The sequence below is a fragment of the Chrysoperla carnea genome, chromosome 3 (assembly GCF_905475395.1).
Source record: "Chrysoperla carnea chromosome 3, inChrCarn1.1, whole genome shotgun sequence".
Taxonomy (NCBI): Eukaryota; Metazoa; Arthropoda; class Insecta; order Neuroptera; family Chrysopidae; genus Chrysoperla; species Chrysoperla carnea.
In genome coordinates, this window is record NC_058339.1 from 10,997,488 (window position 1) to 11,012,736 (window position 15,249).

The following is a 15,249-nucleotide window of genomic DNA, read 5'->3' on the forward strand; positions in this document are numbered from 1 at the left end:
TTTCACTGGCCCCGATATAAGAAGGATTTTAACTGACATCTTCTTTGTGGAAAGTATGAATGAGAAGGAAAAAGAAGCTTGGGTATCGTTCAAGGATGTAGTGCGAAAGTTTTTGGGAAATACTAAGGATCCTGACTACAAAATCATTGTTCAACTAGCAGCATACGTAGCTCAAGGCGGCAAGATAAGCCTGAAGGTCCATTTTTTACACTCCCACATAGAAAATTTTTCTGAAAACCTGGGAGCTAAATATCTCATGTAGCTGACAAAAAATTTTTTTTGCAGACCTGTATTATTATTTAATAGGTATAATTATATTAAATAAAATATATTATTCTAAAATGTTTTTATTATTTACAAAAATTGAAATAAGTACATGACTGTATCGTTGAATAATGCATTTAAAATTCCGCTCTTTTTTGAAAAATATAACTAGATAGTGAAGAAAAAAAATCCCCATAATTTATTTAGAAAAATTATATTTTCCATTTCATTTGTTAATGAGAGGCGCTCTAAAAAATATCGAAGTGTTTATTTATTGAATAAATTAAAATTATGTTAAAAATTGTAAACCAAATGGGAAATACCTCAAAGAATATGTGTTTATTATTACAAATTGTGAAACAATAATTATTAGAAATATAATTTTAATAAAAAATTGAATCATCAAAAACATCAGCGGCCATTTGCTTTTGTCTGGTTGGACATTGTCTTTTAGGCGTTTATTTTCATATTTCTGTTTTTTAATTTGTATTTGAAAAAGTTTACAAATATTGGTCATAAAAATTATTACATTTTAATTTCACCTTCGTGTTAACATTCATCTTAAATAATATTATTGGAGGTAAGTTAAAAAGGATATTAAAAATTTTTTATAGAATATTCTCGTTTTTAAAACATCGATAGTATTTTTAACAAACAAAAATTGTTCATTTTTAATGCATTTTACTGTCAAATTAGATTACAGTTATCTGAAATTATTCATTTTGGATAAAATTTTATATGAAATATTAGTAAATTAAGGGTATTTGGGGCACAAAAATCAATGAAGAATTATTTTAATTACGTAAGTAAAAAATGGCGTCTAACAAAGCCATTTAAATAAAAGTGTAACTACGTAATTTTGTTTGACCATTGAACCCAAGAGGTAAGTTGAGAAGATTATGTTCAAAAGTTTTGTGTCTGTTCATAGTTTTAATCGTATAATTTTATGAAGTGTTAGATACAGAAGTGGATATACAGGGTGTTCTGTTATTGACTGCAGATCGTTATCCCTGTAGAATAAGCTCATAAAGACGAAGGAAAAAGTTATTTTCCACTTTTGGATCTGAAGCCTACTTTGCGAGATAATTAACAAAATAAATTAATATATCTTTATCGAATCACAGTTCAATCAAATTTTGAATGAAACCAATAAAACATTACTTGAAGAGAGGATGTGTTTTATCATATTGGAAGGCGTCTCTAAATGCAAAATTATTACAAAAAAACTCTATTTGGCTACTTATATTATTATTAAAAAAAAACCCATTAAAACCTACACTACGTTTCTTGGTAAATTAAGTGTTGTACGCAATTTATCGTGCGAATATCACATACCGTAAGCATTAATTTATCAAAACGGACCAGTCCGTTTTGCTAAATATATGCTTAGATACATATACTTCGAGACAAACCAAACTATGTATGTTGTGTGTTGACGTTGTAAAGTGAGACAATGTTTAAGATTTTATGTTCTGTATTACACAATTTATTCCCCCTATCCCGGATCTATTATAATATATAATTTGATACCTCCCACATCTAATTGTATTTATTGGTGAATCATATTTTTGTTTTCTTTATAAATAATAACAACAAAATATTTTTTTTTTAGTATTCACTACCCAATGTAATCAATTTACAATCAATTATTGTGTTATGATAGTCCCCTTTATATTCTAAATTGACACCAATTCATAAATCTTTCTATTTTCCCATAGTCACATCTTCCGCATCAGGCCTCAAATAGAAATTTGGTATTTAGCTTTTCCATTTGTCTTGACAAGCTTAATTTAGTGGTACAATTTTCTGCTATCAATAACAGAACACCCTGTATGTAAATTTTACAAATACCATATTCAGTTTTTCTGTTTTTAAGGACATAGGTGATTTCATCTGTTTTCGTCCACAACATCGTCTTTTGTTTTGGAGAAGAGGGCGTCTTGATATTATTTAAAAAGGAAATGTATGGAATTTGTATATTATCACGATATGCAGCTGATTATTGAATACAATTATTTTTCATTTCTGTATCTTATCTGTGCAGAGGTTATACTATAAAACCTTGATCTGACCCAAAATTTAAATCAACTAAAATGTTTATGATAAAATTTTTAACTATTTTAATTTCGGAATACTGAATTTATTATCGTAACTGATAACTTTATATCAATTTAAATTTTAATAACTATACTTGTAATGTGAACACAATTATTTAATCAACAATTAAGGAGACATTAAAAAATGAATTGAAAATACTTGTGATCCAGTTTGTTGATTGACTTGAAACGAGTCCAGTAGTTTATATAGCGACTTTAACAGTCGGGACGTATTAAAATCTTGACCGGCTTAAATCTTTCCAATAAAGTAGCTTAATCAATGATACTTCCACTTAAAACAGTTCGTCGACTTTCAATTTCAGCCTGTGTATGTATGATTGGTTCTTTGTGGCGCCCGGGAGACCAAATGTGTGAGCCGATTTTAATGATTCTTACGTCAATGGGTTTATGTATTTAATGATACTATTCAATGACACTCCACTTGAATTTTCATTCCATACCTTCAAAGACTCTCAAATGAATCATCAAAATCGATTCACGCGTTTGGTTTCTAGTGGGCCTCATAAGAACACACACATTCATATATAGACTGATAAACACATTACCACCCCTTTGCGTCCCGCAGTCGGGTAAAAATAGTCCAGAAAACTTTTTAGATCAATCAACATTATTAAGATAAATTATTATTTCTGGATAAACATTTTAGACGCATTTAGCGATGAATCTTTTCTAAATAAAGTTATCTTGGAGGGAGGGACTTAGGATTTTTATAATTTATCCTGTATTTAGTTTTGCCTAGTAAAATATACAAAGTCATAAATTTTTACATCATTGATATTTTTTTAGACAAAACTAGTTAGCACAGGAAAAAATATAAATCTACAAATAATAAGTTCACTAAAATTGTATTTTATTTGGAAAATATGCATCGCTAACTGCGATCTGTTTTATTCAATATTATTTGGACAATATCGTATGCTTAGCGTGAAGAGAATATTATTTAAGTTTTTTGATCTTTTCTCAGATTTTCTGAGGATCAGTGAATGAATGAAATTACAGGGTAAAGCAATTTTAATTGCTTCAATTTCTAAGATTTTTATCGAATTGTATTTTAATTGAGTTTAAGAATTTTATTTTATTTTAAATTTATGAATATATTGTGGTGTTTTCTACAACTATATAGTCCAAAAATTAACAGTATTGGACTCGCATATAAGAAATAATCTACCTAATGATTAAGAGATAATCTACCCTTGTGATAAAATAATCTCTCTCTATCTCAAATAAAATAACACTTGCTTGATAAGAAGCACGTCGTTATGCAATATAATTTGACAACAATAACAGGAATTTGATTAACAATACTGGTTAAATATTTGCCTGATAAGTGGGAGTTGCAACCTCGCAACTGGTGATAAATACTCGTACTAATTAAAACAGAATACTGAACCGTTTTGAGTAGTTCCAATTTACATTACCAGATGTTAATACTTGTATTTACTATTTATCAGATAACTGGGAGCTGTGACCCGCCTATTGGCGATAGTAATTCGTACTATTGGAGTAGTTCTAATATAGACTGTCATGTTACTTATCATTTTTCAATTGCACTGAGATTTTAACTATAGAACCCAATAATAATTGGACTTGTTAAGTTGATAAGAGTTGTTAAGCCTGATTTTCCTGGAAAATTGATGGAATTAAGTTTTTACTCATCTTTGGCACTACTTTAAAAAAGGGTATAAAATATTTATTAGTTATCTTATTTTAAGAATTTCATTTAAAATAACAGAATCATAATTGTTTACGAAAGCTAACATGCCTAAATGCTACCAGGGCTTTTTTCAGAAATATCCCCTTTCCTCTGAGTAATACATGAAAATATATCATTTTACATGACAATTTTACATACATTGATTGAACGTATAATCATTCAGTTTTTTAAAAATGGTTTAGATGAAAAATGTTAGTCTTTTTATGAGGATCAACCTTCTAATTTTAAATGTTATTCTTGTATCTATTACCGTTTAGTATCTAAATTGGAAAGTAAAGAATCTCCAAGAAATAGGTCCAACCTGATGTCAGAACATCAAACTTTGCAACTTTTGATAGTTATTTTTTGATTGGTTAAACGAGCCATTATAGATTAAAATGACCCACCCTGTATAAAAAAATATATTGTTATACATTGAGTATGAAATAAAAGGCAGTAATAAGTAGCCAATTCCAAATATAAAAATTATACAAGTTTATGCATCCATTTAGTCACAAACTGTGAGAATGAAAAAAAAGCAACCATATTTGAACAAAAGATTTATAAGCAGTCGAAGTTAAAATAAATGTGTAAACTTAATGTATTCATAAATTGAAAAGAAAAGATTTAAGTCTTCAGCTTACGCTGTTATCACTCACTTCAAATTTTACGCAGTCGGGCCTTTTGATCTTATTTATTTACTTAAGTTTATTTTAAAAATTTTCTTTTATCGTGTTTAACCAAAATGTTTGTGTTGCTAACTGTAAAGTAAAAGAAGCGTAAATTTTTCCGCCAATTCTTTTTATATACATGATGCTTATTTGATGTTTCATAAAATTTGTTTCAAACGATAATCCTTCAAAATTGATACCGTTTTTACTCATTTATATTGTAAGAAAATAACTCATAACTTGAGTGATCTTTGTTGCATATGAAATACTCCTCGCTTGTATTAAATTTGTCACGCATACAAAAATAGGTAAGTATTATTGTAGACAATTTAATTACAATTTTTGCTTAAAATATATTTTTTGTTAGTTTCAAAATTCTTCTTAATGTATCTAAGGTATGGAAAATTAGTTTGCATTGTTCTTCGAAAATTCATTAACGAAAGAGTATGATAATATAGAGATATATGCTAATTGGTTGTATACTGATGGAAGTTCCTTCTATTCATAGATTTTCGAATGTTTTTCAATTTGTTTGAGGTTTCCTGTAGCAAAATTTTGTGTTATTGTAGCAAAATAACTCTTGAAATTTCACATCGTACATCTCTTCGGTTTCCTCTTGCGTACATCATAGGTGTGAGATTAAAAATTTTTGTTCTCAATAATGATTTCTTTTTTTTTGATTAAAGTTTTTTTTGTGATCTGCAACGCAAAATGTATTTTTGAGAGTGATCTGGCGGTAGAAAATTGATCAAATTATACCTTTTTATTAGTTCTAGCGTAGTAAGTATCTTCCTAGGGGTCTCTAGGAGTTATAACACCCTTGTGTATTCAAATTTCATCCGAAAAATTCCGAAAAAATAAAAAAAAAATTTATGAAAAGAGAAATTTAAAAAAAAATTATGTGGTAAAAAATAATTTGGATATATTTTGAAGTAAGCAGAAAAAAGCAAACCTTGAATTTGATATAATTGGTTTCAGCTTCGAAAAGTATCTTCATGGAATAATGAAAGGAATATTGCGTTAATCAGCGTTGTTATTTAGCTCTTATTTGAAGTTGTTTGATATTTATTGTTGGAAAAGTGAAGTGTAAGCTACGGTTATTGATGCCAGAAAGGAACATAATACGGGATACTGAAGTCTTGCCGAATTGACTGCAATTACAGTATATTGTATTAATTGACTTCCTGAACTTTTGCGTCTCAATGGACGCCAAGTTCTATTATTAATAGTCTTCGAAAATGTGGAGGGGTGGGTCCAAGCTCAAACATAGGTAATAAATGTAAATGCCTCAGGAAGCCTACATTTGGCGTCGTATGCGCCTACAATTTTTTATTCTTAAATGCGTATCTACCAAGACCCCACACACGGGATAACGAAGAACTTCATTCAGAAAGCTGAAGATTACTTACTTTTTACAAAGAGCTCCTGTATTTCACAAATTGAGTGCCTCATCTTTAAATTTTTTAAATCTTAACATCTTAAATATAACGTTTCCATGTTCTTCTTGGCTTTGCTGTTTTTGATAATCAATTGGACTTGGATTTATTTTTTGAATGTCAGGAAAATTGCTTAAAGTGTAAAAATGATTTTTTCACAATTTTCTAGGATCATATTTTTTGTAATTCGGATTTGTGTTCTTTACTGTTTAAGTAACTAATTGGTTTGATACGTTAGTACTTTTCTCTGTAAATAAAATAATTGTATATTATTAGTAATAATACTCAATAGGCCTTTTTATCATGTCATAAGCGCAAGTTTGAAACAATTTTTCGTAAATCTCATTGTTTTCTCGTGAGGGGACAAATTAGGGCAAAACTTTGGTGTCCATTTTTTTCTAAAATATAAAAAATAAAGAGATGAAAATTTGTAAGTAGCTTCAACTAGTGAGCCTTATGAATTAAACACTCGCTTTACTCGCCTTACTGTAATTTTCATCATTGGAAGCTTTCAACACAAAATTTGCACTATAAAAAAATTATGTTCGATTTCTCTAAAAATTCTTTAGATGTAAAAATGTTAATAGAGTAATTAGAGATCATACTATGTCGCTGTCCATTTAACAGTTAAATCCAGGTTTCTTGACAAATCAACAAAGATTTAAGGGAATTTCAGGATCATGAGGTAAGAGATCTTGAACTGCTGAGTGTTTGATGTATGATGTTTGAATTTCAACTTCAGTCAAACCCACAAACGGAGTAACTTTGTAATGAAGTATTTAGCTAAATCGGCTTATTTTGAGCAGAACTTGGATATCCATCCTACGTTTTATGGGCATTTTGTATTTAGAAGTTTTATTACCCTTTGATACTCCTTTATACAGGGCTCAAAATAAGTCGATTTAGCTAAACTTGCCTTAGTATCAAGTTGCTTTGTTTGATAGCTACACGGTCCTCAAGTTGAAGTTTTGAAATCGTTTTTTTTTTTTTTTAACTCTAAAGGCGAAGTGCTATTTTACTAAAACTGTATGTTGACATTGTTTTGTAGGACAAAAAGCATACATAAGAATCATCATCAATCCATTGCAATACATTGAAGTTTATCATCAATTCATTGCCATAGAACGTAGGGCCCATTTTTAGATTCCAAACTTCCCGTATTTATACGGCCACAGAAGTGAAGAATTAAATTCGAAATTTGCAATTTTAATCATTGCAATCGATTTCAATATAAACGATTAAACAATTCTTATAATCGAATAAATAAAACCGAAAAAATAGTCTAAGGAATTGATTCCTAGTCAGTAGATTTATATGGGACCTGGTGAAAAATGTTTTCCTGAGTGTACTTAACCAAGTCATATACATGTGAACTTGTGCTTTTTCGATTCACCCCCATAGGGTGGAACAGAATTACCCGACTTCCGCATTTTTTGATTTTTGACATTTTAATCTACCTTCACCGTTTTCAAAATATAAGCATTTGAAAAAATAAAATGTGGATTTTCGCCGAAAACTCGTTAATGTAGAAAATAAAGATTATTTTGTAGTTCCGGTCAAAAATTTAATTTGAAAGCAATTAGATATTATATTTTGGGCGATTCTAACCATTTTTTGATCCGTGATAATTTTCATCAAACCTCACCATTTTCGATTATTCGAAGTTGACGAAATTTGTTGAAAATTCGTTAGTGACGAAAATGAAGATTATTTTGAGATTATGATCAAAAATTTGATGTAAAAACTATGATTTTTTATTTTGAAACGATTTTTCGTCAACATTTTTGTTTTCTCGTGAATGGGCAAATTAGGACAAAACTTTGGCGTCTATTTAAATGATAGAGATATAAAAATTTGTAGGTAACTTCAAATAGTGAGCCTTAAGGAAAAACGACAAAAAGTTTTCTAGAAAATACTTCGAAAAATTTTCGAAAATTAGTAAAATTGGCAGCCGGAATGTGAAACTACATTTTGCAAGCAAAAAGTTGTGCTACCTGCGTAATAGGTTAATAACTAAATTAGAAGGGTTAAAACCCTTATATCTGAGTTGAGTAAGTGTCAGGGATAGGTCTTTTGGAGATATTATTTCTCCAGATCCCCTTTCCCGTTCTTGGTACCACAAAATCACTTTTTTCACGGTTTTTAAAGCTTTCTAAATCTCCGCAGCTCCTCCAAAGTAAGCTAGAGGGCAGTCAAGGATTTGTCATTGAGTGCTTAAAGCTTTACTCACCTCCAAAGCCATCCCTTCTTCAATCTAAGCTTAAGGTTTGAAAATTGATATATAAGTTAATGTAAACAATCTGCGTTTTGGGAATGTGAACTTAAACTCTCAAAGGGTCAAAATATTAAGAAAACTGTTCTACATACCATGTAAATGGCCTGTGTTCTGGAATTCAATTCAGCATGCTAAACTAACAGCATTCCAAGTTAACCCAGTTGTTGGATTTATTTTCAGAACACATGTATGATGCTGGTGTAAGTTAACAATATGTAGTATTGAATGAAATGTGTATATGAAATATATATCAAGGTATACTAATTTTAGTTCCAAGTTTGTAACGCTTCAAATTGATGATATGAAAATAAAAAAAAAATTTAGAAAATACTTTTGAAAATTTTCATCCATAATTGTTTTTGTGTTTTAAACTTTTCTAATTTATTATAAATAATGTAAGCACAGATTTCAATAAGATTCGATATGAGCTTGTTGTACTAGGATATTCGCTTTCCGAGCAAAATTGACATTTAAAATTCTGTATCATCTGAAATAATCATCGCACTGAAATTTTACTGATATCATTCGAAAACTGAACTGCCTTCTTGTAAATCCTTGCATATTGTTTTATAAAAAAAATTTTGCCACTCTCCCAATTTTCTTTTTTAAAACATACCAAAAAACACATTTTTCCATATTTTAGACGTTTTGTAAAAAAAGCCTAAAATCTAAAATCTGGGTGATTGTCAAGACCTTGTCTAAAACTGTATAAGTGAGAAACATGAACCCTTATAAGAGAAAGTCATTCTTCAATTACGTGAGACTAACTAAACCTCTATAAGTAAGAAAAACCATTCCTGTACATGTGCAAACCAGAAATTTGGTTTAGTAATAACCTTCATAAGCGAAATAGAAATTTTGGTCCCTTGAACTTTATTCTTATACGACTAATAAGCATTACTTTAAATTTAAAGTATTTAAAAAAACAATATTGGCATTGAGTGTGGTTTTTTGCACTCTTCTTAACGTTGAGTTATTTTCTTATTTTATAAAATTTCTCAAATACCTTTAAAACAAACAATTAGACAAAAGTAGGAAATGGCGACTTAAAAAAAAGTCATTGTATTTAATCGAAAGAAAATACACTTAAAGTTTATCGATAATTGTAGGTAAAAGTCATGAACACAGGCGAATCTCCTACATGCTCTTGACAATTTTCCGTGGTTAGCGTGTTTTCTTTCGATTAAATGCAATAATGATATATTTTGAAGTCGCATTTACTCCGAAAGCTGATGATTTTCGAAAAAATGGTTTAGTTGAAAAATGTTAGTTTTTTATGAAGATATAAAGTTTAGGATATAAATTGGTTGTTAAAGAAACCCGAAGAACTAGGTCCAATCTGATGTCCAAACGTGATACCCACCGTCAAACTGAAACTCTTGTTTAAGTTATTTTTTCATTGGTTAACTACAAAACGAGCTATTAGATGGTATTCTCTGGAATTAAATAAATAGTATATTAAAGAGAGATGAGAGGATGTTTACATTTTCTTAATGATACAAGTGAAATTTACAAAATTTAAAAAACCCTCGACAAATTTTTCGGGTACGTAATCCTAAACTCGCACTTGAAATACATCTAAGAACACTCAATTAAATTACCTTTTTCCTTAAAGCTTTTTCCAAATTGAATCGATTTTGAAGATCATTGTCAATTTTTTAGTTTTTTCGGGTACGGAACCGTAAACTCGCACTTGAAACGTAGCTAAGAACACTCTCCATTAAATTACCTTTTAAACTAAATCAAAAAAATCAAAATTGGTTCATCAGTTTAGGTGCAACGATGCCACACACACGCATACACATAGCGGTCAAACTTAAAACACCCCTTTTTTTTATTTTGGGGGTTAAAAAATTCTTAAGCTCAAGATAAAAACCAGAGTGAAATTGTATTGAGATTTATAGAAGTTGGCAGGCATATTATAAGCAAAGTTGTGAAGGTATTTATGCAGAGCAAGATTTTCTTACACCTTATGATGCATATACAATAATTCAATTGGCAGGGTGATCGGTTTATCGACATACGATGTAGGCGCATTCTTTACATTAGGAAATATTTTTTTTAAATAGTATTGAAAGCACTTTATAATACGAAAAAAGAGAGTATCCTGAATTTTTAATTTGAACGATAAAATGCATTGACAACGAGTTTATTAATTTTTGAGAATAACGATTTCTTATAAAAACTTCATTTAAGTTTACCCATTTTTTTCTTCTAGATTCTCCAAAACATATATATTCTAAACAGTCTAAACAGACATAAAGATCACAATGAGTGTGATCATTCGGTTACAAAATTTACCTTGGTCAGCAAATGCACTTGACATTCGTCAATATTTTCGTGGACTCAGCATTCCTGAAGGAGGTGTTCATATTGTCGGTGGCGAATTAGGAGATGCTTTCATTGCTTTCAGGTATATATTTTATTATCAATAATATGGTTAAAATTAAATAAGCGAAAAAAAAAATTAAGTTTAAAGTAAAGTACTCGATCAACAATATTAGGAAATATTTATTTTAATAAAATTTTGTAAAAAATCAGCCTGACAATCAATCTGACAATTTACCGAAATGTACAGTTATGGAATCTTCAGTAAGAATGCTCCCTGAATGTTTCATTTGCAGATTTTTCCCTAAGAAAAAAACTTCCAATTTCCCAAGTTTAGATGAAAAAATGAATCCTCCCCCCTTAACTAACTTATGAGGTTGGTATGATATACCTACTATTCGAAGCACCCTAAAAATTTGCAACCTTCTATCTTTTATAGTTTCATAATAAACCTCCGGAAATTAAACTTGGAAAAAAGAACAATCCCTTTCACCTAATATTCGAAGCTGCATACTGATTTTCAAATTTCTATCTCTTATGGAATCGGAGAAGAGTCAAGATTAGTGCTAATCACAAATCATAAAATGTTCCCAATTTTTAATTAATATTTTTTTATTTAACAGTACCGATGAAGATGCTCGGCAAGCATTTAATATGAATGGCGGCAAAATTAAAGAAGTGCAGATAAAACTTTTGCTAAGCTCTCGTACTGAAATGCAAAAAGTAATTGAGGCTGCACGCAATCCAACACCGTTCATGCAAGTAGTAGCTCCTCAACCATTAACCTTACCAGCTCAAGTTGCATCAGTTCTTACAAATTTAGTAGAATCAAAAACTGACTCAAAGAATTCATTGACTCGTGACGATAAAAGCACTGAAAAGAAAAGCAGACGAAGTCGGTCACGTTCACGTGAACGTCGTGATCGCCGAGATCGATCAAGAGATCGTTCACGTGATCGCAAAGATCGTAGACGACGTGATAGAAGCCGATCGCGTGATCGCCGTGATCGTCATAGACGGGATCGTAGTCGATCACGTAATCGTAGCCGCACAAATGATAGAAGTCGTTCCAGAGATCGTGATCCATGGCGTGGCCGTGACAAAAAGAAGGAACCAAGTGAAGATAAACTAAATGGCGGTGATGTATCATCCACTAGTACTACAAATACTGATATTATTGAATGTACTGGTCCAATTCCAGCACCTGCCACAAGTCAAAGTGTTTGGGATGTGCCGCAATTGATGAGTGGGAAAAGTAATTTAAATAATCCAGCGCGTAATAATTTACCAAGTCTTATGAATTCTTTTGATCAAAATCGACGATCTGCTTCAATTCTTCCAATGGCTGGACCTATAGATGTTGACAAACATGTACCGGGTGATTTTAGAAATAGAGATAGTTGGCCTCCAACTAATCAATCGTTTAACGATATACGATTCCAAAATCAAGGAATGAATCAACAAGGCATGAACTTTAGAGATTCTGATAGATCGTCATTTAATAATCGTGGTAAAAATTTCGATTCCTTTGGAAGTGACAATCGTTTTGGCAATATGTCAGGAAATAATAGTATGTCTAGACCTTTATTAAATAGACCGATTAACTTAACCGGTGCACCTTTTAGCCCGTATGATAGTTGTTCTATGGATTCGAATAGTAGCATGGGTCAAAACGAACGTAGTAACGATAGTTATCATCGTGATTCAAAGCCAAAAATACCTCGATCTGGTTGCTGTGTTAAGATGCATCTTGGTCGTGGTGGTTATGGTGATGTAAGAAGATTCTTCCAAGGCCTATTTATTGCAAATGATGGTGTAAAATTAGTAAACGATGAAGATGGACGTCGAACTGGTATCGCTTACGTGCGATTTGTACAACCAGAAGGTAAACGAGAAGCTTTACAACGTTCCGGCACCTCATATCGAGGTAATTCTGTTGAAATAACACATTGTGATGATTCAGAATTTGATAATGCAATAGATTCGTATGTTCCACCACAAAATCGAGAAATTATTAAAGATGATAGACCTTTGGATAGAGCTAGTATTTATGGTGAAAATATAATACGAAATGTTGACGATAAATTATCGTGTATTGCTGTTTTAAATTTACCGCCATATACTAAAGAACATGATATTATAACAATGGTAGGTGATTTCCAAGTAGTTTCCGTTTTAATGGTAATGAACAAAGATTCACAACAATTAGCATATTTACAATTTACAAAGTCAGATGATGCATTAAGATTTTATAATATGAAAGATAAACATTACATCAATGGTAAAAGTATAACAATACAATTAGTCTCAGAAAATATATTCTTCGAGGTTAAACGACAACATAATAGTGGAAGTGGCATTGTTGATATTCCAGATGAAGCATCATTAGCTAGCAAAGGAACTTCATCAAATGATAGTCCTGTTTCGGATTGTGTTGTATTGAAAGGACTACCCCAAAAAACGTGTGATCGTGATATCATAGACTTTTTCTCTGACATTGGTTTAATACCTAGTCGTATACATGTTCCATTTGGTAAAAGTAGTAAGCAGAGTTTTTGTTATTGTGAATTTTCTGAACCCAGTCAAGCTTTACAAGCACTTACTAAAAATGGCACACAACTTGGCATGTCTGAAGTTATTGTTGAACTAATACCTAGAAGAGAAATGGAACAATTAATTGGGATTACACCATCACCAGAGAATCGGTTCAATAATTCTTCCAACGGACATAATAATCAAATAAGTAATAGAAACATAAATGGTCCACGTCGTCCTCTATTAAGTGGACCACCATCACAACGGCAACAACAGACAGCCTCACCTCAATACGTACCTGAAGCATTTAGAAATCCTGGATGTGTGTTATCACTTGAAAATGTACCATTTAGAGCGGGCGTTAGTGAAATCTTAGATTTCTTCCGTGATTTTCATATACCTGAAGAAAATGTTATGCGACGATTTAATGATCGTGGTCATCCAACAGGTGATGCACGTGTTGCATTCAGTAGTCCATTAGAAGCACAACGAGCATTCTCTGAATTACGACATTGTAAGATTCGAGATAGAACTATTTTTATGCATTTACAATAGGAAGCACTACCGGCCATTATGATGGCCTATATACAGGAAAAATTGAATAATGATTTAACGTCGAAACAAAATAAACGAAGACGTTAAAAAAACTTATTTTCTGAGGTAATTGAATATAAAAAATGTGTAATATTTTTAATTTCGGTGCTCATATGATCTTTGATTAATAGATCTCTAGAAATTCTTGTGTGTCTTCATTTTATTTAAACCAGCAATTATTTTTTCCTAAAAAATTATTTAAGAAATTTTTAGCCTATCAATAAATTGATTTATCGCAGAGAAAAAATTGTTCGACTATGCGTAATTAAGCAACACCAGAATTTCTTCCAGATGCATTTATTAAAGACAGCATATACCGACGAACATCCAGATTATTAGTAGAGAAGCCGGTGACAGTTTTTAAATCATCATTTGACCATGGTTAAGAACACATTTTATCGATGGTATTGACTCAATACATGAGTAAGCTATTGGTCTTCCAAGTCGTATACATTGCAGGGCCCGAAACGTCCCAAAAAAAATTTTAGTTATACAATTTGATCAAAGACGTAACTGTTTATAGAATATTGTATTTACCAATAAAACATTTTTAATGTTCAAATTGTCTGTATGTCTTCTTTTATTGTTTGAAAACAATACAAAATCCTGACTAAGAAAACATTTCAAATAGTTCAATCGTTTTTCGAATCATTTCTAATAATTCTAAATCGGCAGCTATGCTAAAAATTTGTAAAACGATTCGCAGAAAATTCATGAATATAGAATAATTTAAATTCGGTTCATCCGTTTAGGCGCTACGTTGCCACAGACAGGCAGACACACACACACATATCGTCAAAATTATAACACTCCTTTTTTTAGTTCGGGGGTTAAAAATAGGTTTCGTCTTTAGTCAAACTGTATATTTAAAATTCTTTTTTGCTCATGTATTGTCAGCACAATCAATTAAAAGGGTTCTCATCCTTGGTCCAATTGTGCGAAAACTTAAGTCACTAGCTCCCCTACTATATTGAATTTTATTTAAAATATACATAAACTTTTCAGTTACCCGCTTTTATTGAGCAGATAAAATTGAATGTTGTTTCGTTTGTATGTATGTTAATATTATTATTGTATAAGTAGACCAAAAAATAATTTGTGAATATTGAACGTTTTGTGAATGTGTGCTTACTTACTTTATAGGCTCCACTACTAATCAAAGTCACGAATAATAATAAATTATTATTCAATTGTGTAAAAAATCATTTACGGAGTATAAAAGTATTATTTAAATTATTTAACATTATTTTGAAAAAACTTATGTACATAAGTAATTTCATATTTCTATACATAAGTTAAATATCTTTAGAGATATTAAATATTTGTCATATTATTT

At 30.6% G+C, this 15,249-nt stretch overlaps 1 protein-coding gene across 1 annotated transcript; it reads left to right on the top strand.

The window, feature by feature from the left end:
- The first annotated feature begins 581 nt into the window (after positions 1–581).
- Positions 582–14,475, top strand: LOC123296960. Its single transcript, XM_044878696.1, has 3 exons — positions 582–844; positions 10,675–10,869; positions 11,408–14,475. Exons 2-3 carry the CDS (start codon positions 10,727–10,729, stop codon positions 13,872–13,874), a joined length of 2,610 nt encoding a protein of 869 aa, XP_044734631.1. The 5' UTR covers positions 582–844; positions 10,675–10,726; the 3' UTR covers positions 13,875–14,475.
- Positions 14,476–15,249: the final 774 nt, after the last annotated feature.

What these genes read in the sequence shown, in the direction of transcription:
- LOC123296960 (XM_044878696.1), top strand. Translation starts at nt 10,727, where the DNA reads ATGAGTGTGATCATTCGGTTACAAAATTTACCTTGGTCAGCAAATGCA. An exon ending in GATGCTTTCATTGCTTTCAG is followed by an intron (nt 10,870 to 11,407) that starts GTATATATTTTA and finishes TTTATTTAACAG; the next exon opens with TACCGATGAAGATGCTCGGC.